Here is a 19,244-nt window from a genome sequence, read left to right as displayed (position 1 = left end):
AGGAAGGAAGGAAGGAAGGAAGGAAGGAAGGAAGGAAGGAAGGAAGGGAGAGAGAAGAAGGGGAGACAGAAATATTGAGAAAGGGGAGGGGAGCAAAGAAGAGATGGGGCAGAGACATGTAGAGAGATTGGATATTAAATGTCCTTCAAAGACCCATATGCTGAGGCCTTGGTCACAGTCTATGTCACTGTAAGAAAGGTGACAGAAGCTTTTTAAGTTGGGCCTAATGAGAGGAATTTAGGTCACTGAAGTGTTCTCAAAATGGAGGTGAGGTATCTGTCCCTTCGTGTGTCTTTCTTGGCTTTTTGGTCACCGTGATATGAATGGTTCCCCTCAGTGGCATGCACCTGCCATGAGGCGTGGCGCTGTTACAGGCCCAAGACACATGTAACCAGAGGCTGAAGCCCCTGAGACCATCAGCCAAAATAAGGCTTTCTTTAAATGGACATCTTTTTTTGTCCCAGGGACAGAAAGCTCAATAATATAGGGAGAAGAAGAGACAGGAATGTGTGAGAGAAAGGAGAAAGCAAGATGGAGCCGGTTGAAGGGGGATGGGATGACCAGATGGCGACTGTGTGACTGGGACCAAACCCTGTCAAAAGCATTTCCTTTCTCAGGCTGTGGTTCCCCATACCCCCAAAAGAACCCTTCTTCTAGAGACACAGCTCACGGGGACCCAGAGAGACCTGCACACAAGGCAGGAAGTCCCTCTATGGGGCTCCTCCCACAGTGCTTGGCTCGCCCCACCCTATGTGATATGTGACCAACACTTGGGTGGCCTGGCTCTGTGGTGACCACAACAGACCTGGGCTCAGCAGTGCACAGCTTTCCCAGAGCGATGCCTGCATTCAGTTGTACGGCTGTCTCCTGTGAGTTGCTCCCTGCCAACTTCAATAGCACCTTCACAATGTCCGTCTTCAGCAAGGAAGAAGCTGCACTGGGCACTTCCATGCAGTTGCCAAGGCAGAGGGCAGCATTGCCCACCAGAATTTCATCCTCTGAGGCAAGCAGCATTATCAAAACATCCAACTCTATAGGGAAACATGGGCAAAGGGAGCAATTCCAACTGACAAGCTGAAGAGGCTGACAGGAGGGCATGGGAGGCTGAAGGAGGGGAGTGGATGGCAAGCTTCTCCAGAACCTTGGGGAAATATGTGCTTTCTCCCTGTCGCTTTGTACTGTGCTACAAATTGCTTTGCATAGTTGGACATGATGGTTTAATCCCAGCACCCAGGAGGCAGAGACAGGTTGATTTGTGTGAATTTGTGGCCAGTCTGATCTATATACGTTATAGACCCGATAGAGCCACATCTGAGACTATGGTGGTTTGAATAGGAATGGCCCCATAGACCCATGTGTGTAAATGCTTGCCCATAGTGGGTGGCACGATTAGAAGGTGTGGCCTTGCTGAGAAGGTGTGGTCTTGCTGGAGAAGGTGTGGTCTTGTTGGAGGAAGTGTGTCACTGTGGGGGCAGGCTTTGAGGTCTCCTATGCTCAAGCCTCGCCCAGTGCGGTACACAGTCCCTTTCTGTTACCTGCAGATTGAGATATAGAACTCTCAACTTCTCCTCCAGCACCATGTCTGCCTGCACCCTGTCATGTTTATTGATGAAAATGGACTAAACATCCGAAAACTGTAAACCAGCCCAGTTATATGTTTTCCTTTATAAGAACTGCTGTGGTCACGGTGTCTCTTCACAGCAATGAATCCCCAAGATGGAAACTTTGTCTTTAAAATGACTTTGAGTGTCAGAAAGTCTGTTTTCAAAAGGCCCTCCCTCCCCCAACTCTACATCACCTGCCAGCCTGCGTGAGAGGCTTTTATATTTTCGGAAGGAAGATTCTTGCCCTCTGTGGACCCCATCTGGTCAGTCAGTGTGTGAGGAGGAGGTGTGAAGAACATTAGGAATCTTCCCCTGCTTGGAACCCTCCCCCCACAATGAATAGCTATAATCGATTTAGGATTTAAGTTAGATTGTGGGAAAATTAGAGTATTCTTCTGTCACATGGTCACTCTGCAGCCTTCACATCTTATGAATGGAGTGACATCCAACACTCTTCAGGTTAAATTAATAAATCAAGCTTAATGAATTACGTTGGCCTCTATGCTGAAATTCCCTTTATTCTCTTGTGGTTGAAGGTGCTGTGTTTCCTCCCTCCATCCAAGAAGGGGGAGAGCTGGTGCTAGGCCAGTTCCAGCATCACTATAGAAACAAGTCCAGGTTAGCTTTGGGGGTGGGAGAAGTTGTCCAGCTTCTGCCCTGTGATCTCTGAGCTGCCTGGCATTTTACCGAAGCACAGACCAAAGGCCAAGGAGACACTTTGTGATGGGAGATGAACTGACATCCTGTTGTGTAAACACTACAAGGAAGCGAGCAGTGCTGTCGAGGCCTCTCCGCCCCCCTCCTCAGCCTCCATTCTCTCTGCAGCTCCCAGGGTGGATCCCCCTCTGAGGCCTGGGCTCCCACAATGAAACTGTCACTTACTTTTATCAAGTCTTATTACTTCTTCCCGAGCTGAGTGATAACTGTTTGTGCAGATAGCCAGCGTCTTTATGGCGTAACGTGATGCAGTCTGGCCTCCCACCTAGGTTTCAAAATCAGAAAAGCAAGATCAAGGGTCTAACCATTCTTGCCTAGGTACCTCAGTGATCATAACAGTGCCAGTGGCCTCCATGGTATCTGTAAGAGAAGTAGATGAAGTGTGGCATGTGCTTCATAGGTGAGCAAGGATGGAGGGTCACTTGTCTCCCCCCGTCTACCTAGCCCATGCCCAGGGTAGGAATGCAGGCCTGTTGCCTGTCCACCTGACACCACTGAAAGACTTTATTAGAGACTGGCTTAGACAACAGTGATGCTGTTCGGTAGCTGGTGGTTTCCCATAAGGAAGCAAATGTCAGCCCCTGCCACCCATCCCCTGGCTTTGGAGAATAAGGGTTGACCTGTGAAGAATCACCAACTGATATCATTATAAGAGGCAACAATTATGCAAGCATATCTCATAATACCGGGGTCTTTAGGATGTATGTGTACACGTGTGGATGCATCTAGCAGTTTCTGGTGTAATGCCAAAACTGTAGGGATAATGGCAGACACTGACCAAGTGTGAGTCTTAACTGAGACCCTTCATCCTGACCCTGTGTCATCTGCCTGAGCCTGGCAGCATCTTCCCCAGCATGGAGCGTGCTTCCTGCCCCACTTAGCAATACTGCTGCAGCAGTAACATGAGCAATTGGGCCTTGCAGCATGGGTGGGACCCAGAGACAACAGACTGATAATTCCATGTGCCTTCCCAGGGGAATCTGGCTCCTCACTTTGATTCATTGTTCCTACTTCTTGTGGGGAAAGTACAACATCCTCTGGTCACATGACAACTCTGCAGCCTCCAAAGCTCACAAATGGAGTTACAACTGGTCCACTTCAGATAAGGATGGAAGGCACCAGGAATCCATGAACAAAATAATTGCCTTAAGGGACCTTGCCAAAAGCTGTTCAATGTACTTTGTTCAAGGACAGAGGCTGCATGTTTCAAGCTGGGTTTGGAGGGCAAGCGCTTTTTACCACTGTAAGCTGAAGAACAATTTGCTTTATTCATTCAAAGGTCGTCGTCACTGCTCAGAGCACTGTCAAGGTGGACAGATGGAAGACTTGGCTCTCTATTTCGGCAGAGATGACATCTCACCATGTTAACCGAACAGCTCACCTTCCTCCTGCCTTCTGAGTTGAACAGGTGATCTTGGGAGAGTTAAGAAGTCGTGAGTAGGGCCGTTACTTTACCTTCAGGAATTTAATCATTTTCTTGACCACTCCTGCTGTCAGGGCCTCCTCCACAATGGTCTGAGAGGAAGAAAGGGTCCGGCTCAGAACACCTGCTGCTCTCTGAGGGGACAGAAAGAGAAAGCTTAGACACCCCATCCAGAAACACTGGTGACTTTCAAAGTTAATGAGGGGGAGTTTCGTAGGCAAAAGCAATCATTAGTATTGGAAGCAACATTTATGCCTCCATTTTTAAATGATATAATGGGCAAAGAACATCTAGTGAACACAGTTTTTTTTCTGACAGGCAGGCAGCTCAAAGGGCTGGAAATAACGCCTCCTGGCACAGAGGCCCAGTGTAGTTCAGCTTTACATAGGGCTCAACCCTGAGAGTCAGTCCTTTCTAGGTGCCTCCCAGACCTCAGCATCAGCAGGTCCTCATTAGAGGAGGCTCCATTTCTAGGACCGACCTGTGGAGTTTTCAATTTTCATTTATTTTTATCTTTCCATCTCTCTCTCTTTTGGTTCGAGTTTCTGGGAGATTTCATTTGCTTTACTTCCCAGTTTTCATTTCATTTAAAAAAATTTTTTAGAATTATAATTATGATTATTGGTATGTGTCTATGTGCGAGAGCATGTGTGTTTGAGTGTATGTGAGTGTGTATATGAGTGTACGTGTGTGAGTGTGTATGTGTGTGTGTGCATGTGTGTGTGAGTGTATATGTGAGTGTGTGAGGGTGTGTGTGTATGTGAGTGTGCGTGTGTGTGTGTATGTGTGTAAGTGTGTGTATGTGTGTGTGAGTGTATATGTGAGGGTGTGAGGGTGTGTATGTGAGTGAGTGAGTGAGTGTGTGTGTGTGTGTGTGTGTGTGTGAATGTGTGTGTAGGGGGATGTGTCACAATGCCCAAGTGGTTGACAGGTCAGAGGACAACATGAGAAGATCTGAAGCCAATGCCTTTGCCTGTAGGTCTTAATGGGTTGTTTTCTAACACCTGTTCTGGGTGTCACCTTGTCTGGCTAGGTCTTAGGTCCTGCACTAATGCTGTAGGTGAAGAGTGCATCCTAGGGTGATGGCCAATGGCCTTCTGAATTGTGTTAACTTCCTTATGTCCACTGTCCTAACCACAGGACCATCTTCATTTTCATAGCCAAGTGTCAGAAGCAGAATTCAGAAAGTCATTCTAGCATATGTCTCCAAAGGATCTCTTATCATAATATAAACGAGATAGGCTGCATTGCATCAGCTCATTAAAGTCTAGACTGCACAGTCAAGAGATTCTTAATTTGGGTTCCTGGACTCTACAAGGGTCACATGTATATGTGTAGGGGTCACCAAATGCTCTCAGACTAAAGGCAAAGTTTGACATTTGTGTGATTGTGGGCATCACTTTGAAGAGTCCACCCACACTGTATCTCAGAGTCAAGGAGATTTCAAAGATGGTAACTACAAATGGACAAGACCTATGGACATGAAAACAGTACCAGGGCAGGAAACCATTAATCCACTTATTGGAGAAACTTACAGTTAAGATTCCTCCATCTTGGCTGTTCAGTAGAGACAAGCACTTCCGGCTCATCTTCATGGCCCACATCTACAAACAAGGGAATATGAGAAAAGCAATTTTAAACCCCTGAAACTTAGAATCCCCTGTAGAGTATTTTTCAAGCAATCAAACATAGCTACCCACTCTCTGGGAACTACACTATGCATGTCCATATCCACAAGAGTTTATTGTTCTAGTCCTCTAGTTCTGGACTAGCAGGGGACATCTTATTTGACTATTTAAATGCAGCCCCTAGTAGACTTGGCATGTTCTGTGCATATGGACAGCTTTCTAAATGACTATGAGAGTGACTCTTGCCCTCAGCAAAGTGACAGTACATCCCTTCATACCTCCATCTCTCCAAGCTGCTAATGTTCAGGGCCACATGTTTCTGGTCACTTTATGAATATGTGTACAAATCAAGCAACTTGATATGGGCAGTCCATCCCAGGAATCCAAGGAGGGTGACAAGAGCATTGTACCTCAGAGATGAGGGGGATCTCAAGACATAAGTTAATGATAAGTCCTAAGAGGGTATAGGTGACCTCTCTGAACAGGTCCATGTCCTCTTCGCACTTGACCTGGAAACAAAACAAGGTAGCCATCTTGTTGCCTTGCAGTTTTTCATGGTCATCTGTTCCCTTAGATGAGAGTCTCGAGACAACCACACTCCTTATATTGCCAATATTATGGACTCCGATGGTGGTAGAAGTACAGACACCAGCTCTAAGAGTTGGCATTAACTTAGGAGGAGTAGAAGCTATCTCAGATACCTTGGCTATGGCATTCTGGCTTAGCAGACCCTTGGTTTGCACTGAGATCTGGGCTATGGAAGTGGATGATCAGCTCCATCAGAAAAGCCTTCTTAGGTCAGGGAGACTTAATCTAAAGGACTTTGGAGGTCACCATCCCACCAAACCTATTGCTATGGTAGGGATAAGTCAATGGGGCCCTAGAAACAGAACAGAAGAAACAGAAGCCAGTGCCCCACAAAAGGACAGGTGACCAACTTTGAATAGAAAGGCTGTGATACCAGGAGGTCCAAGCAGGCATTCCCAAATTCTTCATAGGCTATCATGTGTCTTCTGGCCGTAGGATCAGCACTGATGTTTCCCATCAGAGCAATGCATTGACAGAGGGCCGAGGGGTTGGTTAACTTGGGCTCTCGTTTCTACAAGTGGATTCAGAGATGTCTCAGACAGCGGGTAAACAATGTCACAGGATTTTTTTTTTTCTAGAAATGTCTCTTGCTCACCAAAAGGCTAGGAGCTAGGCAGCTAGCTTACTGTCACACCATGGCATCAACGAAATTACTCTGGTAACAGGATAGAATCATACACTTGGCTTCTCCACCAACCAGCTTCATAATGTTGGGGCATAGTAGTGCTCCTTCAAGATCTCCTGAACTTTTCATGGCTCAACAGACATAGCATGCTCTCTAGGGAGAGCCCTTGCTCCATCCCTAACACTGCTACCCTTGTCTTGATGGGGGTGATTTCCATCCAGGGGACCAAGCCACACCCTATCCTGAAGACACTACTTTGTGCTAGGAGGTCTCTGATGGAGAACGGCGCTCTCTCCCTACTGTCAAGATGCAATCCACATGCAGTGTTTCCCAGCACTGCCCATAAGCCTATTTGTCCTGTGTGCAGTTGTTTTAATAACTGGGAACTGTGTACATTCCAGCTGTGAATAAATGACTAATCAGGCTGAGAGACAACAAGGGTGCTGGGATGTAAATTGTGTTTCAACAGCCCTGTCCTGGAAAGAAGTATCTGCCATAGAGGAGACACTTGGGGGTTTGCTCACCAGAGCACCTGTGAGAGCAGGGAGGACATCTGGAAGGTTGGCCTGGAACCAGGCTTGGAATCTGTTGAGAGAACATCAGTCAGGATAATTTTGAAGTGACACAAACACAGCCATGAGGCTGGCATCTCAGGTGAATACCTCAGAGACCTACGAACAGGGCCCATGTGACTTAGGGTACAGATACACAATTCATTCTGTGTACCTAAAGTTAAAAGTCCCTGGGTCTGTCCCATGACTTTAATTTTTCTAAGCCTAATCTTTGATATCAGACAACAGGTCTCACATAAGGGCTGTTGTCCAGAGCAGTTGCTGGAATCCCCCCAGCTTCTGTTGAGTTGACTGCATCCTTTCCTCCTCACTTTGGGTTTGTGTGTCCAGTGCAAGTGGGAAACTGTGAACGCATGTTCACTCATCACAGCCTCAGGGAAGGCCCAGATGTACAGCACGACACGCTGGTGCAGCCATCCATGCTCCCAGCCTACCATAGCTGGTCCACCTGTGAGCGTGGTAGTTCTTTCTTCCATGGCTATTTCCAGGCAAGACTCACATTGTGTTCAATGACTATTTTAAATGCTCATAAGAAATGCTCATTAGGAATTTGTAATTATTCCAAAATCTAGGAGTTTTACCATCTCCTCCCCAGCAGCTATAAACAAAACACAAGGCAGGAAGACATAGCTGCTCAGTATTGTTGGAAACCCAAGAGGAGGCAGCATTTCTTGGTTCCTTCTCTGCTTGTTCACCCATAGTCATTCAATACAGGTTAGCCAGCAGTTACTACGCACCAGTCGAGGCACTGACCAAGTGGCAGGAAGCTTCCTTTAGCCACAGCTGATATGTTTACTGCAAGAAGCAGTGCTTTCAGTTATCATCCTCCCTAGAGTCTGTATGAAATTGGCCCCAGGAACCTATGAATACCAAGCTGTGCAGATGCTCAAGTTCCTTATATAGAATGGCATAGCATTTGCATACAATCTATGAATAACCCCCAGGGATCTTTGAGCCTCTCTCATCATTTGTAGTTATGGCACTGAAGCAATGCAAGTGTTATGTAAATACCCACTGTATGTATTGTTTAGGGACTGATAAGGAAAAGAGTCTGTCCATGTTTGGAACTGAAGTAGTTTTAGAAGTACTTTTGATCTATGGCTGACTGAACCCACAGATGCAGAATTAATAGAATCAATGGGGTAACTGTGTGTTATAGCTTCCAAGTTCACTGAGGACTAGGTCACCCTCTACCTAGAGGGACTGGGATAAGAGTGGATGGCCATAGCCCTCTGAAACCCATCAGTCCCCTGCCTCAGCCAATCTTGTAATGCTCATATGGAGATTAGTCTGCCATTTTTCAAAGACCACACAGCTTAACACAGGTTGAAGAGCTGTCAGTTTATACAAACAAAACAATTACCTTTCTTCTAGAGCCAAATCTGTGAGTAGTCCCATGGCTGTATTGGCCTTTTTATCTGAGAAGTCAAGAAATGACAGCAATGCTTCACACAGTCTGCAAAGAGCCATTAAAAACACAAAACTCAGAATGGGATGTCTTCTGATCCTCAGCATCTCCAATAAGATGTCCTTGTAAGGACCCAACCCAGCCTCAGCATCTGGGAAAGAAGAGTTGAAAGGATGGCTCCACCATGGCCACCCAGGACTCATAGACACCATCCTTCCAGGATGGCTCCAGTACCCCATGTAAATCCCCAGGTGGACAACCAGCTTTAATGTAAGTTCATTAATTTATCAGACACCAGCTTGGAAGGAGTTTCTGGTGTTCTGCCCCTACGGCTGTGTCTCAGTTGAGTTCATTAACTTGGACGACATCTAAATGGCACACTTCCTAATCTACTCATAACGAAAGTGGGAGGCTCCCTAATAAGACAGATGATGGAATAAATATTTAACAAGATCTTGACAGGCTGCTGAATATAGCAGATGGATTTAATAGAGTTAGAGTCCTCTACTGAGAGCTGGAGATTGTAGGTGAGGAACAGAGTTGGGAGACTTACTTTGGTTGCCAATTCATACAGAAAAGATTCAAGGGTTTTGAACTGACTGTAAACAGTCTGGGCAAACAGTCCAGTTCAGCTGACAGAAAAAGCTATGCAACCCCAAGCTGCCCAAAGAGGAGTTACTGTCAGCACACTACAACTCAAAGTAATGAGTCCCCTCCAGCAAACTGAGCATCTCTGCATGCGGCATGCAGTGCTCGGCACCTAGCTCCTCGTCTACAGTGATGCATGTACAAATAATAAAGGAAAGCATTAGGGATGTGCTAGAATAGCTTCACGCTAAGGACCCGGAGTCCCCTTGGCAGGATGTGTCGGGGGGGAATAAAGATGAAAGGGCTTCAACAATATGTGTTGTCTAAGCTGCATCTTCAGAGAACACTGATGCTTATTATCACTTATTCATACATCCAATTGGGCTAAACTACCACTGGCTACTATCCTCCTGGCAATGAGGTTGGTTCTAGGACCACAAAGATGAAATGAGGCACTGTTCTGGCATTAGGGAGCTTGAAGGCTATTAGGGAGACAGGGCACATCAGACAGAACACTCTGAGGTACTCTTAGACCATGAGGTATCTTTGGAACACCTATCAGCTCCTTACCACTAGTGCTTAGGGTGCAAGAGGAGAGTAGACTGCAGGGAGGTGAGAGAACTAGACAGAGCTCAGTTCATGATGGGCCTTCTAGAGTCTTCTACGATCTTTGGGTTTAACCCCCCAAGGTCCACCTTCTCCTACGTGTGATGACTTTCTGGGTGGTAGTGGTGGGGGTAGGGTGGTACACAAACACCTCTAAGACTACCCTTAAGCCCCAAATCTCTGGAAGATTGCACTTTAACCAGGCCCCAGGTGACACTCATGAGTTAGTCTTAAGGGCAATGGAGAGTCACTTTAGAATTTTAAGCAGGAAAACAGGACCAGTATGCATTTTAAAAACATCTTTTTGCTGGTTTCATGGAGGCCAGATTGGAAAAGATGGGACACAGAGAGGGACAGAGAATTCCACCAGGGAGATGTGTGGTTGTCCTGACAATAAAGGTCATGGGTCAGGGCTGAGGCCATGGCAGGATGAGAGGTACTAGTAAATAAGAGGGGGTATAACAGAGACTGAGAATGATGAGGAGTAGGGGGGAGCACGGCTAGGGAGGATCAGGAGATGCTAATGAGCGAGGACTGACAAGCTGCAGTCTTATGACCATAGTAAAGGTGGTAGAAGTCAATCCTAGAATTCTGACTTAGCAACTGGATGGTTAGATGCTCTGTACTACAACAGAAAATTCAGCTGAAAGAGACGGGCCTCAAAAAAAAAAAAAAAAAAAACCACGTTTTATTTGCTATGCTTCAGAGACAAGGAGGCAGGATCTAGCAACAGAAGTGTTCTGTTAGCTAATCTTTAAGACATAGACTCTGTCTCTTAAAGTTGCAGACAAGAGCTAGCATAGGATACTGGAGTTCCTGGCTTGGGTGATGGCACAAAGGTTAGTACAGGAATCCAAGAAGGGAAATCTATGATGGAGGAGGAAGGACAGGATGGGTGATATCGACAGCCATGGCATGAAGTTTGAGAAGGCTCTGATCAAGAGGACCAGACTCTTAAGGGCAGTGGAGTGACAGCAAGACCAGAAAAGACCCAGTGGATTGGATATCTAGGAGTGTAGCAGGTACTCACTTTTAAGGTATAAGATATGTTTAGCAAATTGTTCTGGAAAGGGCTGAATCCCCTTGAGGATTGGTAGAGGAAGTTGGATACTTGATCTAGAAAAGCCTAGTGTGCAGCGGTGATGCTGGGAAGAGGCAGGGTTTGATGCTTTCTTCAGACCCATCATATTCTGGGCTGGCTGGGGCAGAGAGTCATGGGATAGGCCATGGAATAGGCAACATAGTCCCAGTAGCTCTGGCAGTAGATGGGTTACCTGGGAGAGGTTTAACTCACACACCCTAACTAGATGGTAAGACCTCCTGGCTGTTGAGCTGTCCTACTGCCTGGGCCAAATCTAAGGGAGACAGATACAGTGAAAATGCTGGTCCTTCCCCAGAGGGGAGCGTGCATGGACTGGGTTGGGCACTGCAGAGGGAGACCTATGCTGGGTGGGGCGGGGTGACATGATGTCTAAAGCTCAGGTGTTCCCAAGCTCCTGAAAATCCTTGACTTCCTCAGGAGTGTACTCCAGTGCTCATCCATCAGAAATAATTTGCTTTGGAGTTAGTCCAGATTCCTTCTACACCAATTTAGCTCTGCTTTCCTGGTCTTGATGAAGAATGCTGATGAACTTGAATAGCATCAAGGACAAACAACAATCAGGGTCATCCAAGGACAGACCATGGTCAGGGTTATCCAAGACAGACAACAGCCAGGGTCATCCTGGTTTAGCCTTAGGAGACATAAGCAATAAGCTTCCTCACCCCGTGACAAAACACTTCTCCTAACTGCTCTCATTACCTACAGAGGACAGTGTGTCCCTTTTTACCTCATCTTGCCCTGAGGCACATTTTCTGATCTCTTGACAAGCTGTTGTCTCAGTGGATGGACCACAGTTCAGGGAATGGGTTCATGGAGCCCACCTTTTCACTACTGCCCTGTTTAAGACTCTGGACAATCTACCTTAAAGAGAGAAAGATGATCATTAAAGCATTTTTAGGTTCACGCCAAGTATCAGATAGGATGCTGGGTAGCTCTTTCCTGTGGTAGCAGTTGTTAGCTGGCCAACCTCGAAGTCACCACGTCTCCCTTCCAATTTGCCTGACTCTGCTACAGAAGTCTACACAATATTCCTGTGTAGTTCAGCACACAAGTCTACCAAACAGAAGTAAGCAGTGGTGTTTGTTTGTTTGTTTGTTTTAATGAAGAGGGCAGATCCAGCAGGAGCTAAGCTGTGTAAAAACATGGACATGAGGCTTGGCATCATCCAGGGATAAGGAAAGGTAAAGAGAAGGACCATGATCTTGGCCTTGGCATCTCCAAGCGACCTGTTGTGTTTAGTCTTCTCTTTTTAAGAAAAGTGGGGAAGATAGGCCAGGCTCTGTTTTGTTTAAGCTCCTTTTAGTCAAATTGTCTGCATAAGGCAGGAGAAAAAGATCTAAACTGACACAGACATACCTCTGTTTGTTTGTTAGTTAGGATAGTTAGTTTGTTTGTTTTTAGAGGACAGAGGGTAGTGTGCTGAGGACTGAGCCCTAATATATACTAGGTAAGGGCTCTATCATAAAGCCATATGCCCAGCCTACCAAAATTCTCTTAATATAAAGAATCTATATTTATATAAATATAAATTGTGCTCTCAGAGGCCAGAGAAGGCATCAGATCTGCAGTTAGAGTTGTAGGTGGTAGTGGACTGCTCAATACGGATGCTAAGAACTGAGCTTGGGCCCCCTGTCATAGTGGTACATGCTCTTAGCTGCCAAGTCATCTCTCCAGCTCCCCACCATCTCTCCTAAGTGCCATTCCAAGTGTGCAGTAGAGACAAGACAATGTACCTCTCGCAGGCCAAAAATGAGTAAAAACACGTAGGTGGATCAAATACTCGACTGTGTGGATCTTAAATCCCAGTGCTTCCTGCAAACTGGGAGACCTGTTCCGGCCAGTTCATGACATCTGGGGAGGAAGATTACCTGCATGTCTCTGTGAGGTGTGCAATGCTCTGTCTTGCTTCAAACAACCTCACTCCAGCTCAGAGAACCAATTATTCCTCCTTCCCACCTATCCAAAGAAGGACTAAGACTAGTGGGGCTGAAGGCAATGAACTGAGGTCTTCCTGCCCATACACAGGACTTGTATGGACCAAGCTGAGCCACAACCTCTGCTGATCTCCAAAGAAGTTCAAGTTGGGACTGTGGCAATTCAAAGACAGTTTAGGGCAAAAGTCATAAGACAACTACAGCTATAGCTGATCAGAGACAAAATATGGTTTCGGAGAAAATCACAGGATTGAGTTGATGGCCACAGAATCACCTGAAAAGTCCAAGTGCTTTTGTGCTTTTGGAGCCCTTTTCCTGGGACTATGACTCATTGAGAGCAGGGAGAAGGAGACCACCCTGTCTTTGGCACACAATGAATTCCTCACAGATAGACAGGTGAGAGCATCTCAGCCTTGTCCAGGGAGATCTGGCTCCTTTTCTTACAGAAGACCGAAAGTGGGGGTTGAGTTCCAATGAGCGAGAACGAGGGGACATCTGGGTGATGTGGCTTTGTTACTTGGTGTGGCTTCTCCTGCCTACTCTGTGAAGAGGGTATCAAGTGCAGTCTTTTAAAAGACATTTGAAAGAGTCACCGCGATTCAGGTAAGTTGTGGTTCAGGTAAGAGTCAGGCACACATTCTACCTGTCTCAGTCTCAGAAAGAGCCTCATGAAAAGCATTTGTTTGACTAATAGATACTCTATCATTTCAGAAATGGCTGAAGGACATGAAAAACGAGCCACCAATATTGCATCAATTAGAAGAGCAGATGAAAGCAAGGAGAGGGACAGGGGGGAGCCTGAGTCTAACAATGGAGCAAATGGTCCATTTCTAGGCTGAGTTCTCTGTCTGCCATGGTCCATTTCTAGGCTGGGTTCTCTGGCTACCGAAACGCTGCCTCCGGCAGGTTCAAGGGTCTCTCTTTGGGCATGGTTCTAAGCTCAGCCAGGAGCTGGTCTGAGAACCTTCCTGATAGGGCTCCCTTCAAAGGTTCCTTCTGTTGTTCTCTCTCATGAAGGCTGGTGACAATCTGATGGCAACTAGACACCAGAGACAGGAGGGGGGATGGGCAGCTTGACCTTGTCTACTTTGTGGCAACCTCAGGGTCATAAGGAAGATCCCACCCACAAAGGCTTACCCGGTCATGTCAAGGTGCTTGATCACTTGGTTCCGGCCATTCTCTGTGTGGGTGAGCTGCAGCAGTAGGGCCAGGCTCTGCTGCTGAATCACCAGGATTCTGGAAGTCATGAAGGAAGGCAGCAGCCTGGCTATATCAGGGTGGGTTAAAAGCAGCCGCTGGTTCTCCTCTGTAGAACACGGGTGTTAGTGGCCTCGAGCTGCCATGATGGCATTTAAGTCAGTTCTGTTGCTCACCACCCTAAAGAGCAGCTAGCTCTTAACACATTTACTGTGCAGGATGATGTTACCCATAAGAACTGGTCTCTGTGGCCAACCTTCTGTGTCTGAATGAGCAAGAGTGAAGACCTTTGCTGATAACTAACTTCTGAGGTCCTCAGCTTCCTCATCAGTGAGATGATTGCAATGACCCCCTTGTTAAGAGTTTTTAGGAGGATTTGGGCAGCTATTGCCTGATGGTGCTAGACAGAGACTGGCTCTTGTAGATTAGCTACACTGTTATCATTATAAAACCGTTCTCAGTGGGGGAACATGGGATGGGATAAAGGAAACGCTCTTGGCTTAACCAGACACCAGAACATCTCCAGACACTGACCCGAGCAACCATTTGTCTTCTTCCAAAGAAACTACGATATCATCTGAGCAGTGTTTCCCATCCTCCATGGTGAACTCTTTCCAGAGTCCTAACACTGAAAACCAATGACCTTGAATTGTGCCTGCTTTCTTTTCTGAGCAGGCATGTGGGTGCAGACAGAACATAGGCAGGGGTATGAGAGTAAGTAATGAAATGCGTCAGAGCACATTGGAGGGATGACGTCATCATTTGAATCAGAAATAATACTCAAAGGTTCCTGTGCTAAAGCTTTGGTTGTTTGGGTTTGGGGAGGTAATAATTCCCAAGATGTGGGGGTTTGAAAGCAAGTGCCCCCCCATAGGCTAATATATTTGAATGCTTGGTCCCCATTTGGTGGAAATGTTTGGGAAGGATTGGGAGGTATGATCTGGAGGTATGTCACTGTGGGTGGGCTGGAATTGACTTCTCTCCCTGACCAACAATATGCCATTGTTGTATTCTCATGTTTCTGCTTTTTCATATTCTCTGTCTTCTTTAAAAACGGCTTTGTGTTTACTGAGTTCGGTATGTCAAGACTCCATGAGCTTGGGACACATCATATGCATACCCCAAGTGAAAATATTTTTCAGATATTAAAACAACATAACTCCAAGGGTTACAAAAACAAAAGTATCTGGGCTATTATATCTGATTCACAGAGAGAAAATACAGTCTTCCTCACCTTCTTTCAGGAATCTTGGTAAACACACATCCCTGAGTAAGGGACTTCGATAATTTGTTTTGGTTTATTTTGGATTGTGTGTGTGTGTGTGTGTGTGTGTGTGTGTGTGTGTGTGTATGTGTGTAAGCCAGAGGACACCTCACATGTCATTCCTAGGTATCATTTAAATATTCTCTCTCTCCTTTCCTCTCCTCTCCTTTCTTCTCCTCTCTTCCCTTCTTCTCCCTTTCCCTCCGCTCTCTTCTCTTCTCTCTGTCAGTCTGTCCCTCCCCCCTCTGTTCTTTCTTATCTTCTTTCATTCCTTCCTCTCCTCTCCTCTTTTCTCTCTCTTTTTCATGGGTCTCACTGGCCTGGAAGTCACTGAATAGGCCAGTCTGGCTGACCTTAGAGCTCTGGAGAGCCACCTGTCTCCAGATTCCTAGCATGCTGCCACCCCTGTTTTGGGTTTTTCTGTTGTTGTTAATTCAGGTTCCGAGAACCAAACATTGGTGCTTGGCTTTAGCTAATGATCCCTTTCAGTAACTGGGCTTCCTGATAAGCTAGTTGTCTACAGCCTACAGTAAGCTCTCAGTCCTTCAAGCTACTAAAAGAATGGAGCTTGCTTCCTTATTCTCGGCTGTACTGGTGCATGCACACACTCCTTGCAGCCTCCACCCTGTCATTGTCTTCATTTCTAGCATTTCCCATCTCAAGATCAACCCCATTCTTGTGAGACATTTTTTTTTAAGAGATGAAGGAAATAACCTAAAATCTTGATAAACACAGAAGCCATAAAGGTGACTAAGAAAAATTGTGCAAGGACTTAATAAACTCTGGAGGATGCTGTATGAAGAAAGGTAAGAGTTGACAAAATAAAATCCCTCTGGCCTTTTCCTATTTCAGTGACAGATGCTCATCAGTGCCCAAAGAGGTTGGCTGGTAGTCATAAATCTCCAAGTGCTTCAAGGGCTGCTATGGTCAGCAAAACCAAGTATCTTTCAACAGACGAGAAAGGAAACTATCCATCCCCATTGTTCATGGCATGAGCAGAAGTCATGAGTCTGCAGAGCAGGCAGAGGCCCTGGGGGCAGGCACTTGTTAAGCTGACAGTGATCTTGCCCACCTTCCACCCCAGTGTCTGAGTCAGAGGAGGAGGGAGGGGAGGAGGGCAATGAGAAGGAGGAGAGACAGGAGGACGTGGGGGCTGGGGAATGAACTCAATACAGAACTTGCTTCTGATTCGTGTACTTTTTTGAAGAAAAAGGCAAGGAAATGTAGACACCAATTCTCCTGGTCCTGATTTTTGGGGAGAACTACCACAGTGGACCACAATCACACAGCTTTCAGTTCTGTGGCACACAACTAACAATCAAGGGTGAGGAGCCAGGCTTACCATTGTCAACGCATACTTCTTGCCAGAGCTTTAGAATGGACACACAGAGAACTTCCTCAACTGCGTCTTTCCCTGTTAAGCAGAGGCACCTGAAGAAGACAGGGAGAGGAATGGAGAGCCTGGGAATTATTTTGCTTTCCTTTCACTCAGGTCTACTCCCAGATTCACCAAAGGAAGATTTAAGAGAATTTTTTTTAACGCACACACATCCAAGCTGAACTTGGTGGCATACACCTTTAATTGCTCATACTTAGCTGGAGACAGGTGGATCTCTGTGGGTTCAAGACCAGTGTGGTCTGCATAGAGAAAGAGTGGCCATCCAGGACTACATAGTGAGACCTGCCCCCTCAAAAAAGGCATATCCACAGGCTGCCAGAACCAAGGGGCTGTCCATCACTGACTCCAAAGTTCCAGGTCAATAGCCAAGGATAGAAAAAGGCAGGGATGGATACGTAAAGGAGGGTGGACAGCTAGGGGCTGTTGGTGATGAGTGAACATACAAACATCCAACCCACTTTAGGATCCTAAGCCTCCTGGACCATCTCAGCACAATATGGAATAAACTCAGTGCCTCACCTCCTACCGTGTAGGTCTTGTTGCAGATTAAATTCTAAACAGAATCAGACAGGACCAGCTGCTTCTGCTTCCTTAAATGACCAGCAAATTCCCAAATGATAAAAGGAACAAAGGAGATTCTTATAGAGAGTCTGGTGGGAAACCAGCGGGACCTGTGCTTGTCTCACTGAGAAGCACAAGAGAGGGCCTGTGGGACAGGCTCACTCCGTCAGCTGCAACATGATGCAAAGAGTGCTGAGCTCACATGTGCTCTTTCAGGGGTTACCCTATGGCCTGAGGAGCAAGGACACAGAGTAAGGCCCTGCCTGTGAGGTCAATATCTGCTTTCATACAGTATCTTTCTTTTCTTAATAGACATCTGGCTCTTCCCAGAGATTCCTACCTTCTAATGACCTCATGATCAGTGATGATGTTGAATCCACCATATGTTCTGAACAACGTTCGCTCTGTGCCTGAAACAAAGCCACAAGAGCTAAGTCAGGTTCCTTTCCCACCAGGTTGGCATCCAGCTGCAGCATGGCGAGGCCCATCACAAGATCCCAGTGGGAAAGGCTGGATGTGCACACTCAGAGAAATGTAATTGTCATCAGGCACTCAGAGGGACTGCTTAGAAAATGCTGGCATCTCAATTCATTACTCAAGTGTTTAGAGAGCTGTTTAATCTCTGGAAAGAACTGGGAAGCCATCTGACTCTATGTATTTATTTTGAAGCTGCTTCCGGGCTCTGGAGTAGAACTTACAGTTTCTAAGAAGCTGGTGGTAGGGGTGGGGTTCGGGGGAGGGCTTCTGAGCTGCCTCTGTTCTATACTGAAGAGGGACCAGAGGCTCCATCCATTTGTATAGATGATGTCCTGTCACTGGGCAATCAAAGCTGTATGATCTCTGTCATCAGTGTTTACAGGAACTGGTTACAGAAGGGCATGATCTCATTAGGAGACGGAGATGTTTCCTCTGAAACTATTTTCATGTTCCAAGCAGCTGCTAAGTGCAGCTGGGGTGATTTCTACAGTTTATCATAAAAATTTCTTCTGTTTCTACATGGCTTAGGGTGTGTGCATGGTATGGGATGTCAGAGCGGATGTGGGGATGTAAGCAAGATGTGTGAAAAGTTTATAGAAAAGGTACACTGATGTATTCAATGTTTATATTTATGAATATAAATATAATGTTTGAATAGTATACTCATATATTACTCAAATAATATATTCACACATATGCATAATACAAATAATTCAAAGATATATTCATATAATAATGAGTATAGATATGAATATAAATAAATACACCACGTGGTTTGAGTATGCACTCTGGGCACATATGGAGCAGCGGCAGACCTTGTGTGTGTCTTGTGCTGCATGTGTGGTGCTTCCTGCCTGACCACTGAATCAGCACATCCTCTGACAAGGGCACAGGTGGAGGTTGGTGCCTATATTAGATTTTCCATTAACATTTGTGGAAGGGAGGGGATCTTCATCTCATGAAGCCAGACCCCGGGCCCCATGCCTTCACACTGACAATGCTCTTCAGACCCCTCTCGTATCTAACTTACAGTCAGTCATCATTTCTGTCAGAATCTCAATGCCTCCTGCATAGAACAATGGCGTCTGGCCAGGCTTGGATAGGGTTTCCAGAAGATTTTTGGTCGTCATTGCTGTGTGCTTTCCTGAATCCAGAGATTTGCGCGCTTCCTTCTCTTGAAGATCTGCCTTTTCTTGAAGAGTTACTTGATTTATGTGTTCTAGTAAAGCAAGCAGGCAAAAGCGAAACGAACAACATCCTAACAATTGGCAGCATACAAGAGGTTCCTCTCTTCTCCATGCCTCTCTTGCCCTTGCCCACCCCCTTCCTTCCTTTCAAGAATGTGAAGTATAGAGCAGGAAAATAATTCAGATAATAATTCAAGTAATTCCTTTAGGAAGGGACCGTTTAGAAGTAATGTAAGATCTAAACACGGAGTTTGGGGCATTCTAGAAATATATTGGAAGATGGAAAGGAAGAAAGAAATGAGTCTGAACATGAGCACAGAGGGAGGCTGAGGAGAGCGGGCCTGCTAACACAGGAAAGAGGGAG

General features: G+C 46.1%; 1 protein-coding gene across 3 annotated transcripts in view; it reads right to left on the bottom strand.

The window, feature by feature from the left end:
- Ttc12 (tetratricopeptide repeat domain 12) overlaps positions 1-19,244 on the bottom strand; it is a 44,305-nt gene that overhangs the window by 1,119 nt on the left and 23,942 nt on the right. For 2 of the 3 annotated variants that reach the window (XM_028783750.1, XM_028783749.1), the window contains 12 exons: positions 18,724-18,912; positions 17,557-17,626; positions 16,599-16,687; positions 13,933-14,101; positions 8,521-8,613; positions 7,110-7,170; positions 6,334-6,471; positions 5,783-5,881; positions 5,280-5,348; positions 3,777-3,878; positions 2,487-2,586; positions 806-1,031 (listed from right to left, as the gene is read on the bottom strand). In XM_028783750.1, coding sequence (XP_028639583.1) covers positions 806-1,031; positions 2,487-2,586; positions 3,777-3,878; positions 5,280-5,348; positions 5,783-5,881; positions 6,334-6,471; positions 7,110-7,170; positions 8,521-8,613; positions 13,933-14,101; positions 16,599-16,687; positions 17,557-17,626; positions 18,724-18,912 — 1,405 coding nt within the window. Of the gene's footprint in view, positions 1-805; positions 1,032-2,098; positions 2,205-2,486; positions 2,587-3,776; positions 3,879-5,279; positions 5,349-5,782; positions 5,882-6,333; positions 6,472-7,109; positions 7,171-8,520; positions 8,614-13,932; positions 14,102-16,598; positions 16,688-17,556; positions 17,627-18,723; positions 18,913-19,244 lie in introns of those variants that run through there. The other variant, XM_028783751.1, reaches the window with a different exon arrangement.

The sequence above is a fragment of the Grammomys surdaster genome, unplaced genomic scaffold (genome assembly GCF_004785775.1).
Source record: "Grammomys surdaster isolate TR1022 unplaced genomic scaffold, NIH_TR_1.0 1164, whole genome shotgun sequence".
NCBI lineage: Eukaryota > Metazoa > Chordata > Mammalia > Rodentia > Muridae > Grammomys > Grammomys surdaster.
Note: the sequence above shows the minus strand (reverse complement) of the source record. Positions and strands in the feature narration are given on the sequence as shown.